Source organism: Notechis scutatus, chromosome 2 (assembly GCF_049901735.1).
Source record: "Notechis scutatus isolate UNSWTSFEM ecotype Mainland chromosome 2, rNotScu1.2, whole genome shotgun sequence".
Lineage (NCBI taxonomy): Eukaryota > Metazoa > Chordata > Lepidosauria > Squamata > Elapidae > Notechis > Notechis scutatus.
The window spans coordinates 143,265,908-143,283,349 of NC_142010.1; the positions used below are offsets into that span (position 1 = coordinate 143,265,908).

The 17,442-nt window shown below is 44.8% G+C and overlaps 1 protein-coding gene across 1 annotated transcript in view; it reads right to left on the minus strand.

Annotated features, from left to right (window-relative positions):
* Positions 1-671: 671 nt before the first annotated feature.
* Positions 672-17,442, minus strand: part of GLI1 (GLI family zinc finger 1) — a 125,761-nt gene continuing 108,990 nt past the window's right edge. Inside the window, exons 4-12 of the mRNA XM_026673804.2 lie at positions 16,922-17,117; positions 15,300-15,447; positions 14,873-14,980; positions 13,119-13,259; positions 11,447-11,596; positions 8,808-8,972; positions 8,395-8,625; positions 7,150-7,423; positions 672-6,521 (exon numbers count right to left, since the gene is read on the minus strand). Of these exons, the coding sequence (XP_026529589.2) occupies positions 4,450-6,521; positions 7,150-7,423; positions 8,395-8,625; positions 8,808-8,972; positions 11,447-11,596; positions 13,119-13,259; positions 14,873-14,980; positions 15,300-15,447; positions 16,922-17,117 (3,485 nt within the window). The 3' untranslated portion in view covers positions 672-4,449. The remainder of the gene's footprint in view (positions 6,522-7,149; positions 7,424-8,394; positions 8,626-8,807; positions 8,973-11,446; positions 11,597-13,118; positions 13,260-14,872; positions 14,981-15,299; positions 15,448-16,921; positions 17,118-17,442) is intronic.

Consider the following 17,442-nt stretch of genomic DNA (forward strand, 5'->3'; position numbering starts at 1 on the left):
CAATGAAGTGCTGTGGTACCACTTCAGGTTGAAATCATAAAAAGTATTATGAAATCCAGTGGTGCATATGCTTGTGTCAACCAGCCCTAGCTCATTTGGGATCAAGAGGAATTTATCTGTAGGCTGGATTAATGAGTGAACTGTGTGCTGGGTGTTTATTTTCTCTTACCAGAATTTACAAGAAGATTCTTTTGTTCCAAAGGCATTTTACTCTTAATGTGCCAATTTGTCCAACTTTCCATTTAGCCTTCTGCAACGGATACGAGTTTATTTGTGGCAAGTGGTGGGTAAGCTTGTGGTTTCCCTTTTTGCCTAGTTTTCTCATTGTTCCCCAATATGTGGCATTACAAATCTTTTCACACTGAAAGGGCACCACAGCAATATCCAGTTCCTTGAGAAATGTATCTGTATGAAGGGTGCATTTGCAAACATCTGCCTCCCACATGATCATCTAAAATATCTTTATCCCAGCCCTCAGAAAATACACCATGGGGACTTCCAGTTTGAAGGGCTTCGGCAGCAGGCAGGAATCAGCGATCGTGCGCGGTTTCTGCCTGGGCTTACCGCTGGAGCACCCCAAGCCAGATGGCTTCGGGGCTAAGCCACCCCGTAGAGGTGATGAAGAAGGGGGAGACTGCCAGCAGGGTCGAGGGGAGCCGCATCTTTCCTCCTCAGCTGGTCAAACTCCCTTTTCCGAAGGCGATAGGAGCGGTGGTCAGAAATGGCCATCTCAAAGAAGCACTCAACCGGAAAAGAAAGTGCAGGAGGAAGATAAGAAGTGAAAGTTTTGGATGACCAGGTTAAAAAGCAACAACTAAGGTACCCTGGAATTTAAATTTTATAAAAGATAACATCGCTCCCAAAGAAGAGTCGGAAGCAGCGAAAGAAAGTGAAAAGGGAAAGTTTTTTTTCCTCTTCTCTCTCCTTCCTTACATTGACAACTAAGAGATCTGAATAAGAAATCGGAAAAATCCGCTTTGGCATCAATAGGCAATTAAGCTGAAAATATAATTAAATGCCAAAGGGACAATAAAGATTTCTGGACACTAAAAATTTTTTTTGTCTATAAGCAGGAAGGAAGAGGAAAAGAATAAGGGCAGGATCTGGAGGGAGGAGACTGCCTGGACTTCAAAAGAATCTAAAGTAAAATCTCAATAAGACTTCTAAAAGATACATTTTAACTGGAACTTTGCAACTAAATAATAACCCCAGGAAGAGAAGGTGAAAAAAGAAGAAAGTGTAAAAAGAAACAGCTTGTGTGTATTTGGATTGCTTGGTGACTTTTGGATTTTTGGTTATTATATTTGAATGACTAAAAACAATTGGGTGGTTGTTTAATTTTTTTTACAATGGCATCACTTCTGGATGAATTGAAAATGGAACTTAAAAAATATAAAGAAGAGGCACAAGAAGGGAAGGGCCCTTTTGGCTCCGTTTTTCAATTCTTAGAAATGGAGATCTGTAACTATGAGAAACAACAAGAAAAGACTGCGCAACAAGAAGATTGGGATAAAGAAGAAGCCATCTTTAATGAACAAGTAACTCTATGTGGGGAAGAAAGGGGAAAGGGGGGAAAGAGAATGGAGAATTTAAGACCTAAAAAAACAGCCAAAAAAGGGAAAAATAATATGAAAAGTGGATATAATGTTGGAAAGCAACAGAAAAGGGGAATACAGAAGAGGGAAATTGAGGTGGAGAGACAGAGGGGTAAAAAGGGGAGAGAGAAGAAGAGAGGGAAGAAGGAAAGGAAGAGAAGTTACAAAGGTTTGGAGCAAGATGTAAAGAAACAGGACCTATTTAGAGATAATGGGTGAAAATCTAACTGAAAAAGGGATTCTGTGAAGGTACATAAGATTGTATTGTTATATTTGTAATAGAAATAATGTTAGAAAATTGGAAACAACATATGATTAAAAAGAGGAATAAAATAATTAGTGTAATTTAGTGAAACGTTTGTGAATAAAATAAATGAAATAAAATAAATGAGAAAATTGAATTAGGAAGGAATGGAAACATTTTAATTAGTCAATGTTTTATAAAATATAAGTGAAGAGGGGAGGGAATTAACTATGGAAAGTTTATAATTGTTCCCATAGAAGTATGATACTTATTTGAAAAGTAATGTGCAAAATGTTAAGATTTAAATGAATATTAACATTAATGATAGAATTGAATTGGAATGGATTGTTGTTTTAATTATATTATACATTTATAATTTTTTCTTTTTTCAAAACACAGTGTGTAGTTTTAGAATGTACCAAGCAGAATCCGAATGGAAGTTATCTATTATATTAAGTGTTATAATTTTAGGGGAAAGAGATAAAGGCGTCATACTCCAATCAGTGATTACAGGAGAAATTTTGTTTAATGAGAAAAGATAGTAGACAGTTGAAACAGGACAGACAAAGAATATAAGTACAATGATTTGAATTGAGATGAAATAAATAAAATAAAATTAAGAAAGTTAAAAGGGGGAGAAGCTATATAGAAAATGTAGAATAGTAATAAGATATGGAATGGAATATAAAAATGAGCATGAACTTGAATTTGTGTCTGTACGAAGAGATGTAACCCAGGATTATGCTGCTTTCAAAAAAGATGTTTTATGTTTTTATGTGTTATGTTTTGTTTGTTTATGTTTGTTTTTAAAAACCAATAAAATTTACAAAAAAAAGAAAAAAAAGAAAATACACCATGGAACTCCTCTCTGTATGGAATCATGAGCACAAATTTTCCATACCTCCTCAACCACATTCCAACCGAGCAAGTCATACACAGAGCTGAGGAGGGGCCCTTAAATCTACAACACAGTGCAGGGGGGATCTTTGTTGCAATGTGGCCAGGTGCCATAAGACGAGGGGGAGAGGCATGCGTGAAACTGTTAGGTAGGCAAAAATAATTAAGGCAAGAATCCTGGCAGGACTACAGAATATGAGCACTTTCCTAGCATTGTACTTTTATTTTATACTAGCTCGATACCCGTGCTTCACTATGAAACTATGTGGTCGGGCTTAGTTTTTGGGGAGGAAATAAGGGGAAAAAAATCTGCCTCTGCCAACCAGCATCCATTGGTATTCATCTGGCTAGTGTCCTGTCAGTGTGTGAGAGAGTTGAGGGCTGTTTGGAAATTGAAACAGCATTTGCTCTGTGAGCAAGGGGACAACAAGGAGCCTGGACATGGCTTAGCTCAACTGTTCTATACTAAAACTGCTTGGTGCTGTGAAACTAAAACTGAAACTCCTCTCCTCTGCTTGTGTTTTGTATTTGGAACAGATTTCTTTTCAGGTGGGGAGGGGGAGAAGACCTCCTTAACACCAGAGCTTGTTAACAATAATATAGAAAATACTAATGCTCTGATGGCCCTTTTGAAAAATCCTTTCTTAGTGAGCACCTAGAAGCCAAGAGGAATGTATGTGCCAAATTTCAAGTTTGTAGACTTTACAGTTCTGGAGATTTTGTGATGATGCGTGAGTGGTATTTCGCTTTTATATATATATATAGATTGCAGGTTTTATAATGACAATAATTATAGGGTGGGAGCTTATGCCAAAAGATAAATTGGTGGTATTTAGAAATGCCAGGTTAACTTTTGCTAGCTTTGCAAATTGGGAGATGAAATGTGGGAATGAACTGGCGTATTACATATTGGGATATGATCTGAGACTCAGCAACTTCCAAGGGTGGGCCAATTCTCGTCCTCCAGATGTTGATGGACTCATTAGCCCAAACCAGCATGGTCAATAGCCAAGGAAGGTGCAATGTATATTCCAGCATCTGAGAAGGTTCTACAGTCATGCTTAAAAGACTCCATGTGTCAAGCAGAGGCAATTTTAATACACTGTTCCTCCGGATGTACTCTCTTCCTATGTATATTTTACAGGAAAGATGTAGGAACAGGTGACAATCCCGCACAATTTTTGCAGCACGGTATGTATCTAAGCTTGCTTTTATAAATATAATTCTATCTATTATAAATATATACGATAACAGACTTAAGGTACCCTATCAACAAACTCTGAGGCACTGTGCAAGAAATGCATTGTAACACTCTTGTTTTCAATGGATTTGAAAAGAGGCACTTGGGAAGCTTATCCAAAATACTGGTTTCCTTTCGGAAATGGGATTTAGGGGAAAGAAGAGATGAATGATCGTGGATAAAAATCTAGGTGGTCCTGAGTTCAGTTTTTCTCACTAAGGGACTGGGATTAATTAACACACTTCCTTTCCCATTAGCTGCCTACCTTTCAGCCCCTCCGATCAGCAGATCAGCTTATCTAGGGAGTATAAAAAGGTAAAGGCTATTTTGTACCAAGGAACCTGGAGGTTACTAGTTAGAATCAGCTCTCTTCCCCCAGTGACTTCAGCCTGGTAAGAGGCATTCTTTGTCTCTCGTATCCGCCTGATTCTGATAAATAGCAGTCTTCGTCATCAGAGCCTTGTCGAAACATACTAGGAAAGGGTATTAAGGAACTGGTTCTCCCCTGCCAATGAGTTCAGCATGGAATTCATATCCCCCACCGCCATGTTGGTCGGGCCCCCGGGTGGGGTAGGACTAAGGGCCTCTGCGTCATCGAGGATGGCGGTGAAGTCCAAGTGGGTGTTTTCTAAGTCCAGGGTGTCCAAACTATTAGACACCTGCTCCTCCGGCAGGTAAGAGAACGAGTCAGATTTAGGGGCTTCCAGCCCAGGAGCGTAACGCCCACCGGGATCCTCAGCCACACAGCTGGGGGGCTGGGGGTGCCTCTGGTGGGTATTCATCAACTTGTGCCCAGGAGCTTTGCTCAGAGGCACGTGCATTGGGATGGGAAAGCCTGCTTCTTCAGGGCCGTGAAGAGGGGGTAAGCGCATCATAGGGTGGGGGCCACCAACCCCGGGGGTTTCGTAAGTAGAGCTAGCTTGATAGCTCAAGTTGCTTTGTCGGTTCAGTGGCTTTGGTCCACCAGGTGGATGGGGGACCATCCTTGGATTGTAACACTGGCTGTTTGGGTTTGAAAGTGCTTTGTTTTCCATAGCTGGCGATGGCCTGGCAGGGTAGCTTGGATACTTTACACCGGGGTAAGGCTGGTGTTGCTGGCTCTGCCCGTTCTCTGCGCCATCCATGACGTTGCTGGCCGGCTGCTCCCCCCACATCAGTGCTTGCTGGGATTGCACATAACTCCGTACCATCATCTCCTTGACTTGCAGCATCGGGGTTTGGGATCTACGGCTTGGGGGCTGCCCCACGCCATAGCAAGAGCCCTGCTGGCTTTCGGGCTGATATCCGCCATCCCCACAGACTGGTGGAGCCTGGTTGTATAACGCCTGCTTCATGCTCTGGCAGGAGGCAAGAGCAGCAGCGGCCGGTTGGAACTGTTGCTCGGCTTTAATATGGGCCTGGCCAAACTGGAAGGTCCCCTGTCGGCCATGATTGGCAGGCTCTGCTCCCAGGGGCTTAGCCTCAGGGATTGGATACTGGGTGGAGTGGCACTGCCCCATGCCGGGGAGCGATGCAGGATTTATCCCTGAGCTATGGCTGTCCCACTGCCGTGCAGTGTGGAAAGCCGCGTTCATCTGGCACTGAGACTGGATGTAGCCTGGGTGTTCAAAACCGCCTTCCAGCTGCTCGTGAGTCACTGGACTCATCTGCAAGTCAGTCACCAGCTTCGAGGTGCCTCGATGAGCGAGGTTACTCTGCAGCTCCATGGCCGTTGCTTGGTAGGGGTAGTTCCGCTCCTGGTAGGTAAGATAAGGTTCCATCTCCAGCACTTCCGGCTCCCCAGCCGGGATGGTGCCCTCCATAGCCGCAGCTTCCAAAAAAACGTTCTCGCTGATGCTCGGTGGCCGCGGGGAGAAGAGGTGGTGGGGAAGGTTGGCCTCGGTGCCCCCCGTCACTTGTCCACCGGCTCGCCCTGCACTTGCTGGGCTCATGTTGCTGAGGCTTTTAAACCTTTGCACTCGTGGAACCGGATGGGCCTCTGCTGCAGCCTGCGTGGGGTCGCTGGCTCGCCGGCTGCTGTGGCTCAGGTGGGGATGGAGAACGCCAGTGCTGGGGTAACCGTGGTAATCATTCGTGCTGTGCTCATGCACAAAAGGAGGCAAGCACGAGCTAGAATAATCCCCTAGAAGATTTGACTGAGCGTCTCGGTCCATATGGGGGAGAGGGGTAGGAGGTGGCCCCCCCGTTGCTGCGGCATATTTGGCCTTGAGGCGGTACTGCTGGGCTGGGGTGAGGTTACCCAGCCCTGGAAGTCCTCCGCAATGGCTGGCCTCGCTGGAGCGTCTTGAGGCATCGGGGGATATGGGGTCATACATATCCGGTGGGCCTAATCCATTGGGGGCAGCCCCGACTGGCAGATAGGGTGACACCATGGAAGAGCGACGGCTGACGGTGTAAGCTGAACTGACGGTGCTGGTAGTGCTTCCTCGTCGGTCTCCTGCCACGGTTAGAGAAGGCAGGTCACTGGATGAGAGCTCCATAACGCGCCGGTGAGAAGCCGCTGCAGAGGGGGCCCCGCACAAGCCAGGCATCTCTCTTGGAGGGCCTGCAAAAAAGTCAAAGCAAGCAATTAAAAGGACAGAGAACGCAGGCTCTCCGTTTTGCAATTTTTTAAAATAAATTCCAAATATATATCAATAAGCAGAGCAGATTCTCTCTCTCTCTCTCTCCCTCTCTCTCTCTCTCCCTGTCCCTGTCCCTCTCTCTCTCTCTCCCCTCCCCACTGCATCAAGAATTCTCCCGCTTTAAACTTATCCAAAGCCTGCTCAGCCTCGGATCTTGGTTCTGAACAACTACTCAACCGTTTTAGGGGATTGGACCCTCAACAAGGAACCTCTTTTCTGGTTTGGAGGCAAGGAAAGCCAATTAATAGATACAGAATCTCCTGGAAGGTGTCCTCGTTCCAAGTGATTTTTACTAACAAAAAGGAAGGGGAGAAGGAGGCAAAATTTAGGGACAATCGTTGGGACACCATGAAAGGAAGAAGACTGTGCTTCAGGATGATGCTTGGAAGAGAATTTTTGCTCCCCTCCTAAAAAAAAAAACACCCCAAACTATCCCAGCTCCCCCAGCTGCCTTCTTGAATAGCCATGTTGGCGATGATGCCGTTCCTTTCATTGCTTTTCTAGTGGCTGAAAATGTGGCCGTGGAGGTTCCAAACTTTCTCCACTTACCTGCCCCAGGGATGGAAGGAAGCTTGACTCCCTTCATCGAGAGGGGCTTACGCAGCTGCTTAAGTTTGTCAATGCGCAGGTTCTCCAACTTGTGCAGTGCTGAGAGCCCGGAGGTTCCCATGGGCTCGGATGCTTCCTCCAACACAGACAAGTCCTCTAAGCTGCCCCCTGCGTTTGCGTTCATCTCCACACCACTGTCGTTATTATTAGCGCTGCCCAAAGGGGAGTGTTCACTGCTGCAAGACGATTGACCCCCAGGGCTGGGCTGCGGCTTCTGGGTGGAGGGTGGAAATACAGAAGCATCTTATTGAAGTGATGGTTTCAGCTCAAGTTTGCTTTCTGCGCTAACTATTTCACATTCCTTCTTAAGGTGTGCCTTGGGCGGCAAGCCAAAGTTATGTGAAAAAGGAGGCTCACTGTCAGTCTTGATGGACAGCTGCTACTGAATACATAAGACGGCTACTGGTTTCAGCATGGCTTATTGTTTGATCTCAAAGAAGCTAATCCTTGAGATGATCTCATCTTATGCTGCAGTTCAAAACCAATGTTCTCTTTCCTCTCTTTGGAGATAAGTGCACTTGTGACAAAAGTGACATGACACACTTATGCCCAAGGACTTATAGTTGTGCTAAATGTCACAGATTTGACTAAACATTCCAAGGCCAACTAATTTGAGTTCTGCACATAGAAAAATCAAAATTGGTGAACTGTGTGTGAATGTTTTGCACCACGAATTCTGCTTCCATTAACTGCAGACGTTTGCCACATTGCAACAAGTCTGTTACACCCCGATTTAAAAAAAATCTAATTTAAATTTCTGACTGTTGAAGGTGGCACAAACTCTGTTTTCGAGCCCCTTCCCCCTTTATAGCCATGGACTGTGTTTTTACTTAACACAATAAAAAAGATTTTTGGGATGACGCAAACATAAAAGTACCAATTTCTGAGCATACACAGTTCAGATGTGGAGAACAAAGCGCTTTGATTTCCCTTTCTTGTCTCCAGATCTGCTTTCCATATGTGCAGATGTTCATTCAAGAACATTTCACACATCTTTGTTTTCACTGTAAAATACATACAAAGAGTCAACAGTGTGGGAATTGTCCTTTGGTGTGTTCCCTGAATTGAAGAAAGCTTGCCCCTAAATGTGACCTCAGTATCGGCCCAACCTGCCCATCAAACACCCTTGCCATCCAATGTCCTCTTCTCCCACCCTTCTCTCCACCTCCACCCCATGCGGCTCACCAAATTAGAATCAGGTACCATGAGTTTGCCCTCTTCCTTCCTGACCTCACTATCTTTCTCCTGCTTCATGTCACCATGGAGAGCCAGAATCCGACTGGTGGGTACAGTGTCTCCACGGTGCTTCTTGGTGACATGAGCATCTGGCCCATGCACTGTCTTGACATGTTTCCGCAGTGAGCTGGGATCGGTGTAGCGTTTGGTACAGCCGGGTATCTTACAGACGTAGGGTTTCTGCCAGAAGACAGACAGGCCATTAGGGTACAGATACCTTCAGGCCAGAAAATGCTTCTTTCACCTTTTTTTGTGTGTACTGCAAGGTAATATACACCCAACACCAAAGTGTGGGCCTCCTTTTGGGGGCCCGTCTACCTCAGGCTTTAAAATCAAGGCTTACCTCAAGCAGTTGTCCATACCTCATTGGAATGTGTCCGGTTTTGATGCTTGGCCCTGTCAGAAGCATTAGAGAAAGCTTTATTGCAGCCTTCGTGCTCGCAAACGTAAGGCTTCTCACCGGTATGGGAGCGCAAGTGGGTCTTGAGGTTCTCCAGCCGTGAGTAGGCCTTATTGCAGCCTTCAAACTGTAAAATAAAAGCAAGGAGAGAGGTTCACTGCATGGTAGAATTACTCTCAAAGCCCACTTTGTGGTTTAGCCAGGTTAAAATATTTTATTTTATTTATTTGATTTGTCAATCGCTTACAAGATAATAGGTATAAGTATAAACATGAGTAAGAATACAGAAAATAGGTACGATTAAATGGGGACATTAGGATAGGGACGGGAGGCAGGATGGTGCACTTATGCACGGCACTTACAGACCTCTCAGGAATGGGGTGAGGTCAATAGTGGATAGTTTAAGGGTAAAGGAGTGGGGGTTTATCCTCAGGTACAGAAATTCTTGCCTTAATCTGCCCCCCGATTCTAGGTATCTGGTAGATTTCATGGTCAACTTTATCAGTGAAACCAGCTATAATCCTGCACACATCTCTACAGACAAAGATTCCTCAATGCCGCCTACGGTTCCGGTTCCAGTTGTTGGGAAAAGCAGCGGGCTGCAAAATTACAGTGATAAGTTGGCCTCACAATGTTGAATGGGAACCCTTCCTCAGGAAGAATCATGTCTTCATAGGAAGGCAGCCCAGAGATGTTTTTGTTTGCTTGTTTGCACAGGAGCCTCGGCGGCGCAGTGGTTAGAGTGCAGTACTGCAGGCTACTTCTGCTGACTGCCGGCTGCCTACAATTTGGTAGTTCAAATCCCACCAGGCTCAAGGTTGACTCAGCCTTCCATCCTTCCGAGTTGGGTAAAAGGAGGACCCAGATTGTTGAGGACAATATGCTGACTCTGTAAACTGCTTAGAGAGGACTGTAAAAGCACTGTAAAGTGGTACATAAGTCTTATTGCTATTGCTATAATGGCCAAACATATGTTTCATGCACTGAAATACGGGAGTGGAATGGCCTCGGAATTTGCAATTTATTTTTTTTCCAGGGGATTTTTGTTTCTTCAAGGAATTGCAATGGATTAGCGATGGTGGCACTGACTGACTTATCATTTTAGGACTCTGTTTTGGTTGGATGGTGGAAGCATTATTTGGCTCATGTTAGTATTCTGAGGCTGGCAAAAAATATAGAGGTTCATCATGAGTTGAAGGTTTGTAGTGGAGAAACAATGTACGGTAATGTGGAAATGCTCTAATCCAGGGGTGTCCAACCTTGGCAACTTTCAGACTTGTGGACTTCCAACTCCCAGAATTCCTCAGCCAGCTTTGCTGGCTGAGAATCTGGGAGTTGAGTCCTAAATATAAAGACCAAGATGAACCCCTGCTCTAATCTAACCTAACGGAATTGGGTATGTCTAATCTGATGAAAAGAAGGACTAAGGGTGACATGATAGCAGTGTTCCAATATCTCAGGGGCTGCCACAAAGAAGAGGGAGTCAGGCCAGAGGTGGTATTCAGTAGGTTCTGACAGTTCTGGAGAACCAGTAGCAGAAATTTTTACTTCAGAGAACCAGCAAATACCACCTCTGACTGAAGATTTTACAGTATTCTTCCCCTGCCACGCCCATCAAGCCACGCCCACAGAACCGGTAGTAACAAAATTTGAATCCCACCACTGAATCAGGCGATTCTCCAAAGCACCAAAGGCAGGAGAAGAAGCAATGGGTGGAAACTAATCAAGGAGAGAAGCAACTTAGAACTAAGGAGAAATTTCCTGACAGTTAGAACAATTAAATCAGTGGAACAACTTGCCTCCAGAAGTTGTGGATGCTCCAACAATGGAAGTTTTTAAGAAGAGATTGGATAAACCTTTGTCTGAAGTGGTGTGGGGTTTCCTGCCTAGGCAGGGGTTGGACTAGAAGACCTCCAAGGTCCCTTCCAACTCTGTTATTTTATTATTCTGTTAATCAGCAGATCTGCAGCCAACCATAGGGCTTAAGAATGCCAATCCATATGCAGTGATGAAATCTTACCAGGTAGTCCTCAACTTACCACAGTTCATGTAGTGACTGTTCAAAATTACAATGGCACTGAAAAAAGTGACTTATGACCATATTTCATAGTTACGTCCTTTCCAGCATCCCCCACGATCATGTGATCAAAATTCAGGTGGCTTGGCAACCGGTTCATATTTATGACCGTTGCTGTGTCCCAAGGTCACATGATCCCATTTCGCGACCTTCTGACAAACAAAATCAACGGGAAAGCCAGATTCAACTTAAGAACCGGGTTACCAACTGACCAATTGCGGTGTTTCACTTAACAACTGAGGCAAGAAAGGTCACAAAATGGGGCAACACTCACTTAACAAATGTCTCACTTAACAACAGAAATTGGGGGCTCAATTGTGATCCTAAGTCGAGGAATCACAATCCTGATGCCTGGTTCAAATTCAAAGATGGTGGCCTCTGGGTCACGAGGGCCTGATGCACGTTGGCTGCCTGCCTGACCTCCCTTGTCCTTCTTGCAGTGCCCATGCTCCAGATAACCCTGCCTCTCTTTTGAGGCACACCAGCCAGCTCAAATGCCAGCTGTTCGTTCTGGTCCTACTTACTGTGCATTTGTGAGGTTTTTCTCCTGTATGGCGTCTCATGTGGACGACCAGCATGTACTGAGCTTTGAAGGGTCGTTGTTCTCGTGAGCAGTCGTGCCAGTGGCACACAAATTCCTTCTTTTCCCCATGGATGTGCTCATTGTTAATATGCTGCGATGTTAAGAGAAGACAAAGAAGCACGGAGACCAGAATTAAGTGGCAATGACTATTTCGGAATTCACCCGACTTCACAGGAGAAAAGGAGAAGTTGTCTTAGAGACGTTGTACGTAGGACTGCAAACTAGGGAGATTAAATTAGTTTTAAAAAGACCTTTTGCCTTACACACATGTAATACAACATTTCAGTACACATATCAGTGTGATTCTTGTATCCCTTTTACTATAACATATTAACCCTTGCTGGATATTTTACAATATTCTTGGGTTTTGTCTTTTTTGGCTTGTTGGCTGCAGTGTGGTATGTGGCTTACAGGACTATTGAGAAGGTGGTTAATAAAAGAAAATGATAAAAGTTCTGGCTTTTAAATCATATTAGACATTTCTAACTCCTAATATTGATCTGCTCCTTGGGAAAGTAAAATATTTCTTAACCTAACCTATTTTGTAGGACTGTTGTGAGGGAAAAATGTCATGACTGCATGTAAGTCTTAATGGAAATAAAGAGCACAGACATGACAAACTTGTGTAATCTTATGTATTAATAAAAATATTCTTAGCAGCTAGAAAGAAGTGACGATTTTTCATATATATGAAAGGTTTTTAGGATCTTTAACTATCTCTTGGCTTTGAATAGAGATGAGGAACATAACGTAGGGCCAACTCACACCATAAACATCAATTGGTGTACTAAGCATACTATAAATCTGTGAACATGCTTAATGCTTCATCATAATTCCCCTGTGAAAGTCATCTAGATTTATGCAGCAGAGACCCAGGAAATCCACTTTAGTGTCACTTGCTCAGGCAAATGAATGTTGCAGTTGTCACAACCATACATTGTGACTAAGGAGAAATTTCCTCACATTTAGAACAATTAATCAGTACAACAACTTGCCGCCAGAAATTGCGGGTGCTCCAGCACTGGAGGTTTTTAAAAAAGGGATTGGACAACCATTTAATGCTATAGGGCTCCCTGCTTGAGCAGGGGGTTGGACTAGAAGACCTTCAAGACCCCTTCCAACTCTGTTATTCTATTATTTTGTTAATCAGCAGATCTGCAGCCAACCACAGGACTGTAAGAATGCCAACCCATGTGCAGTAATATCATACGAAAGCAGGGACTGCCAATAGAACTCTCTATTATTACTGATTGTTAATACAGTGGTACCTGAGTACTCATTGTTAATTGGTTCCGGGAGGCACGATGAATACCAAACAAGTTTTTCCCATAAGGAATAATGTAGTGAGTCACAAGGCAGCCGACACCGACAAGTTCTAGTTTGTGCATTGAGTACCAAACAAACAATGAGCTGTGTTATAATGTCTGTGTTATAATGCATTGAGTACCAAAATCAATAGTTAAAGCAGTTGAATACCACTGTAGTCATCCTGCCCTCTTGCCAGAAAACCACATAAAACTAAAACAAGCCTCTTTCTGAGGTACATTTCAAGTGGAATATTGCGGATTTTCCGGTTTATTTAAAGACCCCTCTCGTTACCCTGTCAAACTCACATGCACTAGCTGTTCCTGAGTGTCAAACTCTTTAGTGCATCCTTCCCAGTGGCAATTGGTCTCATATACTGCTTCAGCTTCCACCTTCCCGTCTTCCTTCTCCAATTCATCTCGTGGATCAAGAACACTTAGTAAGGGATCCTGGGGTGGAAATAAGAAGCATATTCAAAGATACTCTGGGAATTCACTCAGAATTTTCTTTCACTTCAGTTCACCAAAAGAGAACAGATAGTTCTCCCCACCTTACACTAACAAAGGTTCCATGGTCTTGAGCACCATCTTGGTCTCTTCTTACCCACCACATGACTGATGTAAAGATTTGAGGGGGGGGGCAGAATGAGGAGCCATTATTTACTAGTTCACCACATGTTTGTTATGTAAAAAAGTTCTGATTCAGTCCAGGGCATCTGAGAGAGTAAAGCTAGGTAAGGACCCTGAGTGATAGTTGCCTACTGCATCTGGATCTCAAGAGAAGAAGGCAATCCGAAATCTGTGTGGTCATGCCTGTTACACTTGACAGCAGGTTCTTAAGGAAGCTGAATCTCGGGCTTGTGTCCCAGCGTCACATGATCCCAGGAAAAGATGCGTTTGATTGAAGGAGGTGCCAGTGAGCGCAATGAATGAATAAACTGAATGAAAACATAACTCATTTTCATGGGTGGGTTTCTTTTACAGTGGAATTAAAGAACTGATCTCTTGCCATACAGTCCTAAATAACGGTATAGTAACGGTCACTGCAGAATGTCTTCTGCTAGCTATCTCTAAGGGTAACTGCACCCCTGATACAGATGTCCCAGACAGAGCAGGTGCCAATCAACTACTCTTCTGGGTACTTGTGGTGGGATTTTTTTCTCCTATGGGGCACTTCCTATGGATAAGTTGCACATGTAGAACTGTCCAGGGGTGGGCTTCAGGAATTTTAGCATTGGGTTCTCTGCCTGATTGCTGGGTGGGCGTGGCCTAGTCAGCCTCCTGCACCACAGTAGGGGGGCATTTTTGCGCTCCCCAGGCTCCAGAGGCTTTCTTTGAGCCTCCAGGAGTGTGAAAACAGCCTCCCCAGGCTCCGGAGGCTCTCTGGAAGCCGGAAATGGGCCCATTCCGGCCTTCCCAAACTTCCGGGAGGCCCATTTTTCACCCTCCCCGAACCTCTGCACGCACCCTGCACTTACTTACCTGTATCCAAAACGGGCCATGTGGAAACTCCTGGGAGGGGAGGGGTGGGCGGGGCCAGCCAGGAGTGGGATTTGGGGGTTCTCTGAACTGCACAGAATCTTAGCTAGAGGTTCTCCCGAACCCCTGCGAACCCCCAGAAGCCCACCCCTGGAACTGTTGCTCTTCTTCACACATTATGTTTTTATCTGTAATGGTTTTTGATTTTTTTTTGTCACATGAAAGAATCCCAACGTTAAGAAATCTCTCCAACCGTCCCATAAGGAAGGCTGTGCCTTGTCATTTTGGTGCACAAGGTAGCCTTTTCTCATGTCCAAAGTGGCTCTCCATCATTAAACAGGTAAAAGCAGCGACAGTGTATAATAAACCTACTTGTGATTAACCTAAACATCTGTGAGCTATGGATGTTCAGGGGAAGAAAAAAAAAATCACAATTGCTAACGGTTGTGTAACAACACTGTCTCTGAGATAGAACGATCTCCGGTCATTCTCTTCTTTCTTTTCAACCCCGCGAACCGGTCCCCAGGCTATGGGTGGGGGTGCATCTATGGGCCTGTGAGCACATTGCTGAGGCCTGCTGTTACCTGTGTCCCCGTAGAGGCAGGGCTGGAAATGTCACCCTCCGAGCACTCCTCCAGGCACTTGGTGCTCAGGGCATCCAGCGGGCTGCCCAGGCTGGACTCTGACTTCAGCTGTGGGAGAGAGACGGCGAGAGCTCCAGGTGATGGCACCCCCTCCAACTATAGCCCCAGCCCCAAACACTGCCCCCTTAGTCTCCGTAGCCCCCCATCTTCCTCTCCCAAACTCATTCAACAGAACTTTCTAAGTGTGATAAGGCACCTCCAGGCGTTTTAAGTATTGATAATGACACGTTTTTCTATCCTCTATCTGTTTTTTGCAGGGCTCAGTATATTCCGCATAACAAAGTTAGATGTTGCCATCTTTGAGGCATAAGATATCTGCCTGTTTGAGGGTGACAGGTCGCAAAGGGCTGGATGGGCACCCTCTTACCTGGCAGTGCTTCAGCATCCCACGAGGGGGTGGCATATGGTGCATCATCCCCGGCCGGCCAGTCACGTGTTCATGAGGCCCACAGGGGACTGTTGTGGGGTTGTGGCCAAAGGACATGCCTTGAGGTTTCTGGAACCCAAGCGAAGGGCTGTGGGGATGAGAAAAAGCATAAGCACTTGCATCACAAGAATTCCAAGAATTGCCAAGTTTTAGAAGCGTAACAAAGGTTGTGTCTTTCACAGCAGTGCAACTAAAAGGGTGAATATGTTGGTGGGGGGGAGGGAAAAAGGGTAACTTCCTGGGACTCTGCACTGTGGTGGTGCAGTGGTTAGATTGCAGCATTGCAGGCTAACTTTGCCCGCTGCCAACAGTTCAATCCTGACCAGCTCAAGGTTGACTCAGCCTTCCATCCTTCCGAGGTGGGTAAAATGAGGACCCAGATTGTTGGGGGCAATAGGCTGATTCTGTAAACCGCTAGAGAGGGCTGTAAAGCACTGTGAAGCGGTATATAAGTCTGAGTCTACTGCTATTGCTCTTTGGGCCTTTTTCTTCTTTAAAGCAAGATACATTTCCAGTTTTTCTCAGTATAAACCTTAGAGCTCTTAAAATTTCTGATAGTGTATGTCAACAAATTATTTTGTGTCTACACTATTTTTTTCTAAATGTATTTGTTTCCTGTTCCCATACAGCATCTAGGTTATCTTACACTCAGCAAACTTATCCTCTGATTATAATTTTGCTGCTCTTCTGGATTTTATTATTTATGGTTTTGTTTGTTCTGGTCTTCTTTAAGAAGCAATTTTATGATACATTCATTGTAATTTACATATACTCTGTCTTCTTTTCTTTCTCTCTCATTTTCTATACTTGTCTGCCTACTGGACAGCAATGATAGGGTGTGTTTTTTTCATCACAGTCATCGTTTTGAAAATATGGATTAGAAATTTGTTAAATCAACAAAGAAATTCAGTCCAGTCTAAAGGGTTGGGAACTTGAGAGGTAAAATACTAAGATGACCTTGGTCAGTCCTAGCTGCCTGCCCATTTCTGTGGATACCTTCTCTGTGTTAAGAGTTTTGGGGACTGGGATGGAGTTTTCAACAAAGGCCAGATAATCAGTCTTGGCTTGATTCTGTTACAGAGTGACTCTAGTAGAGCACCTAGCTGGTGTCACTTTGGGAAGACGTGACTCTTTCTGCATAATAAGTGTAAGTCCCTAAGGAGATACACCTGGTGGGACCTAGAAGAAGGGCCTTCTCTGTGGTAGCTCCCTCTCTCTGGAACATCATCCTTCTGGAGATTAGACTGCCACCCCCCACTCTAACACTTTTTCGGAAGGCCTGTTCTGCCAGTGGGCCTGGGGAACCCAGAGTGGGATGGAGCCCATTACATGGCTAGTATGAATGTGTGTTGTTGCTGGGGGTAATAGTGGTGGTGGTTATTATTTTATAATTTCTATTTCCTTTACATGGTGTTTTCATATCCTTGTAAGTAGCCAGGTGCGAGTAGGCCGCAATATAAAATTTCTAAATAAATAAAGAAATCTACATCAAACTAAGAGGGCTTCGACTTCCTAGTCAGCAATTGGTGCTGCAGTCCCTGAAGGCTGAATCACATGTCTACCTGACAGCCCCGATAGAGAGGTGCCCGTAGGAGCCCCCAGCTGAAGCGCAGCGAGAGTTGATGTAAGCCACCAGCGAATTGGGAGAGGTGCGGATGACAGTTTGCAGGTCAACGCTGGCATCTGAGAGGGGCGAGATGGACAGGGCCCGCTTTTTGGTCAGTTTTGCTGTGCTCCGGGGTGTAGAAAAACGACTACCTGGGGAAACACAGGAAGAACAAAGGAAACTCCAGTGAGACCATCAGCCAGGGGTAAAATTCAACCACCTTGGCCTACCTCGGGAGATGTGAATAGGGATGATTTGAATCGGTAAAAAATCACCCCAATCCGCCCCTGGTTGCTATTACTATTATACCAAGTCACGCCTACAGCCACCCCCACAGAGCCGGTAGGGAAAAAAATTTGAATTTCACCCCTGCAATCAGCCCCAGGACTGTTACTATGACTTGGCAATGGTTGTCTCCAGTTTTAAGTAGGATTCTCTCCTAATATTTATTGGAAATGGCAAGAATTGGCCTTGCGA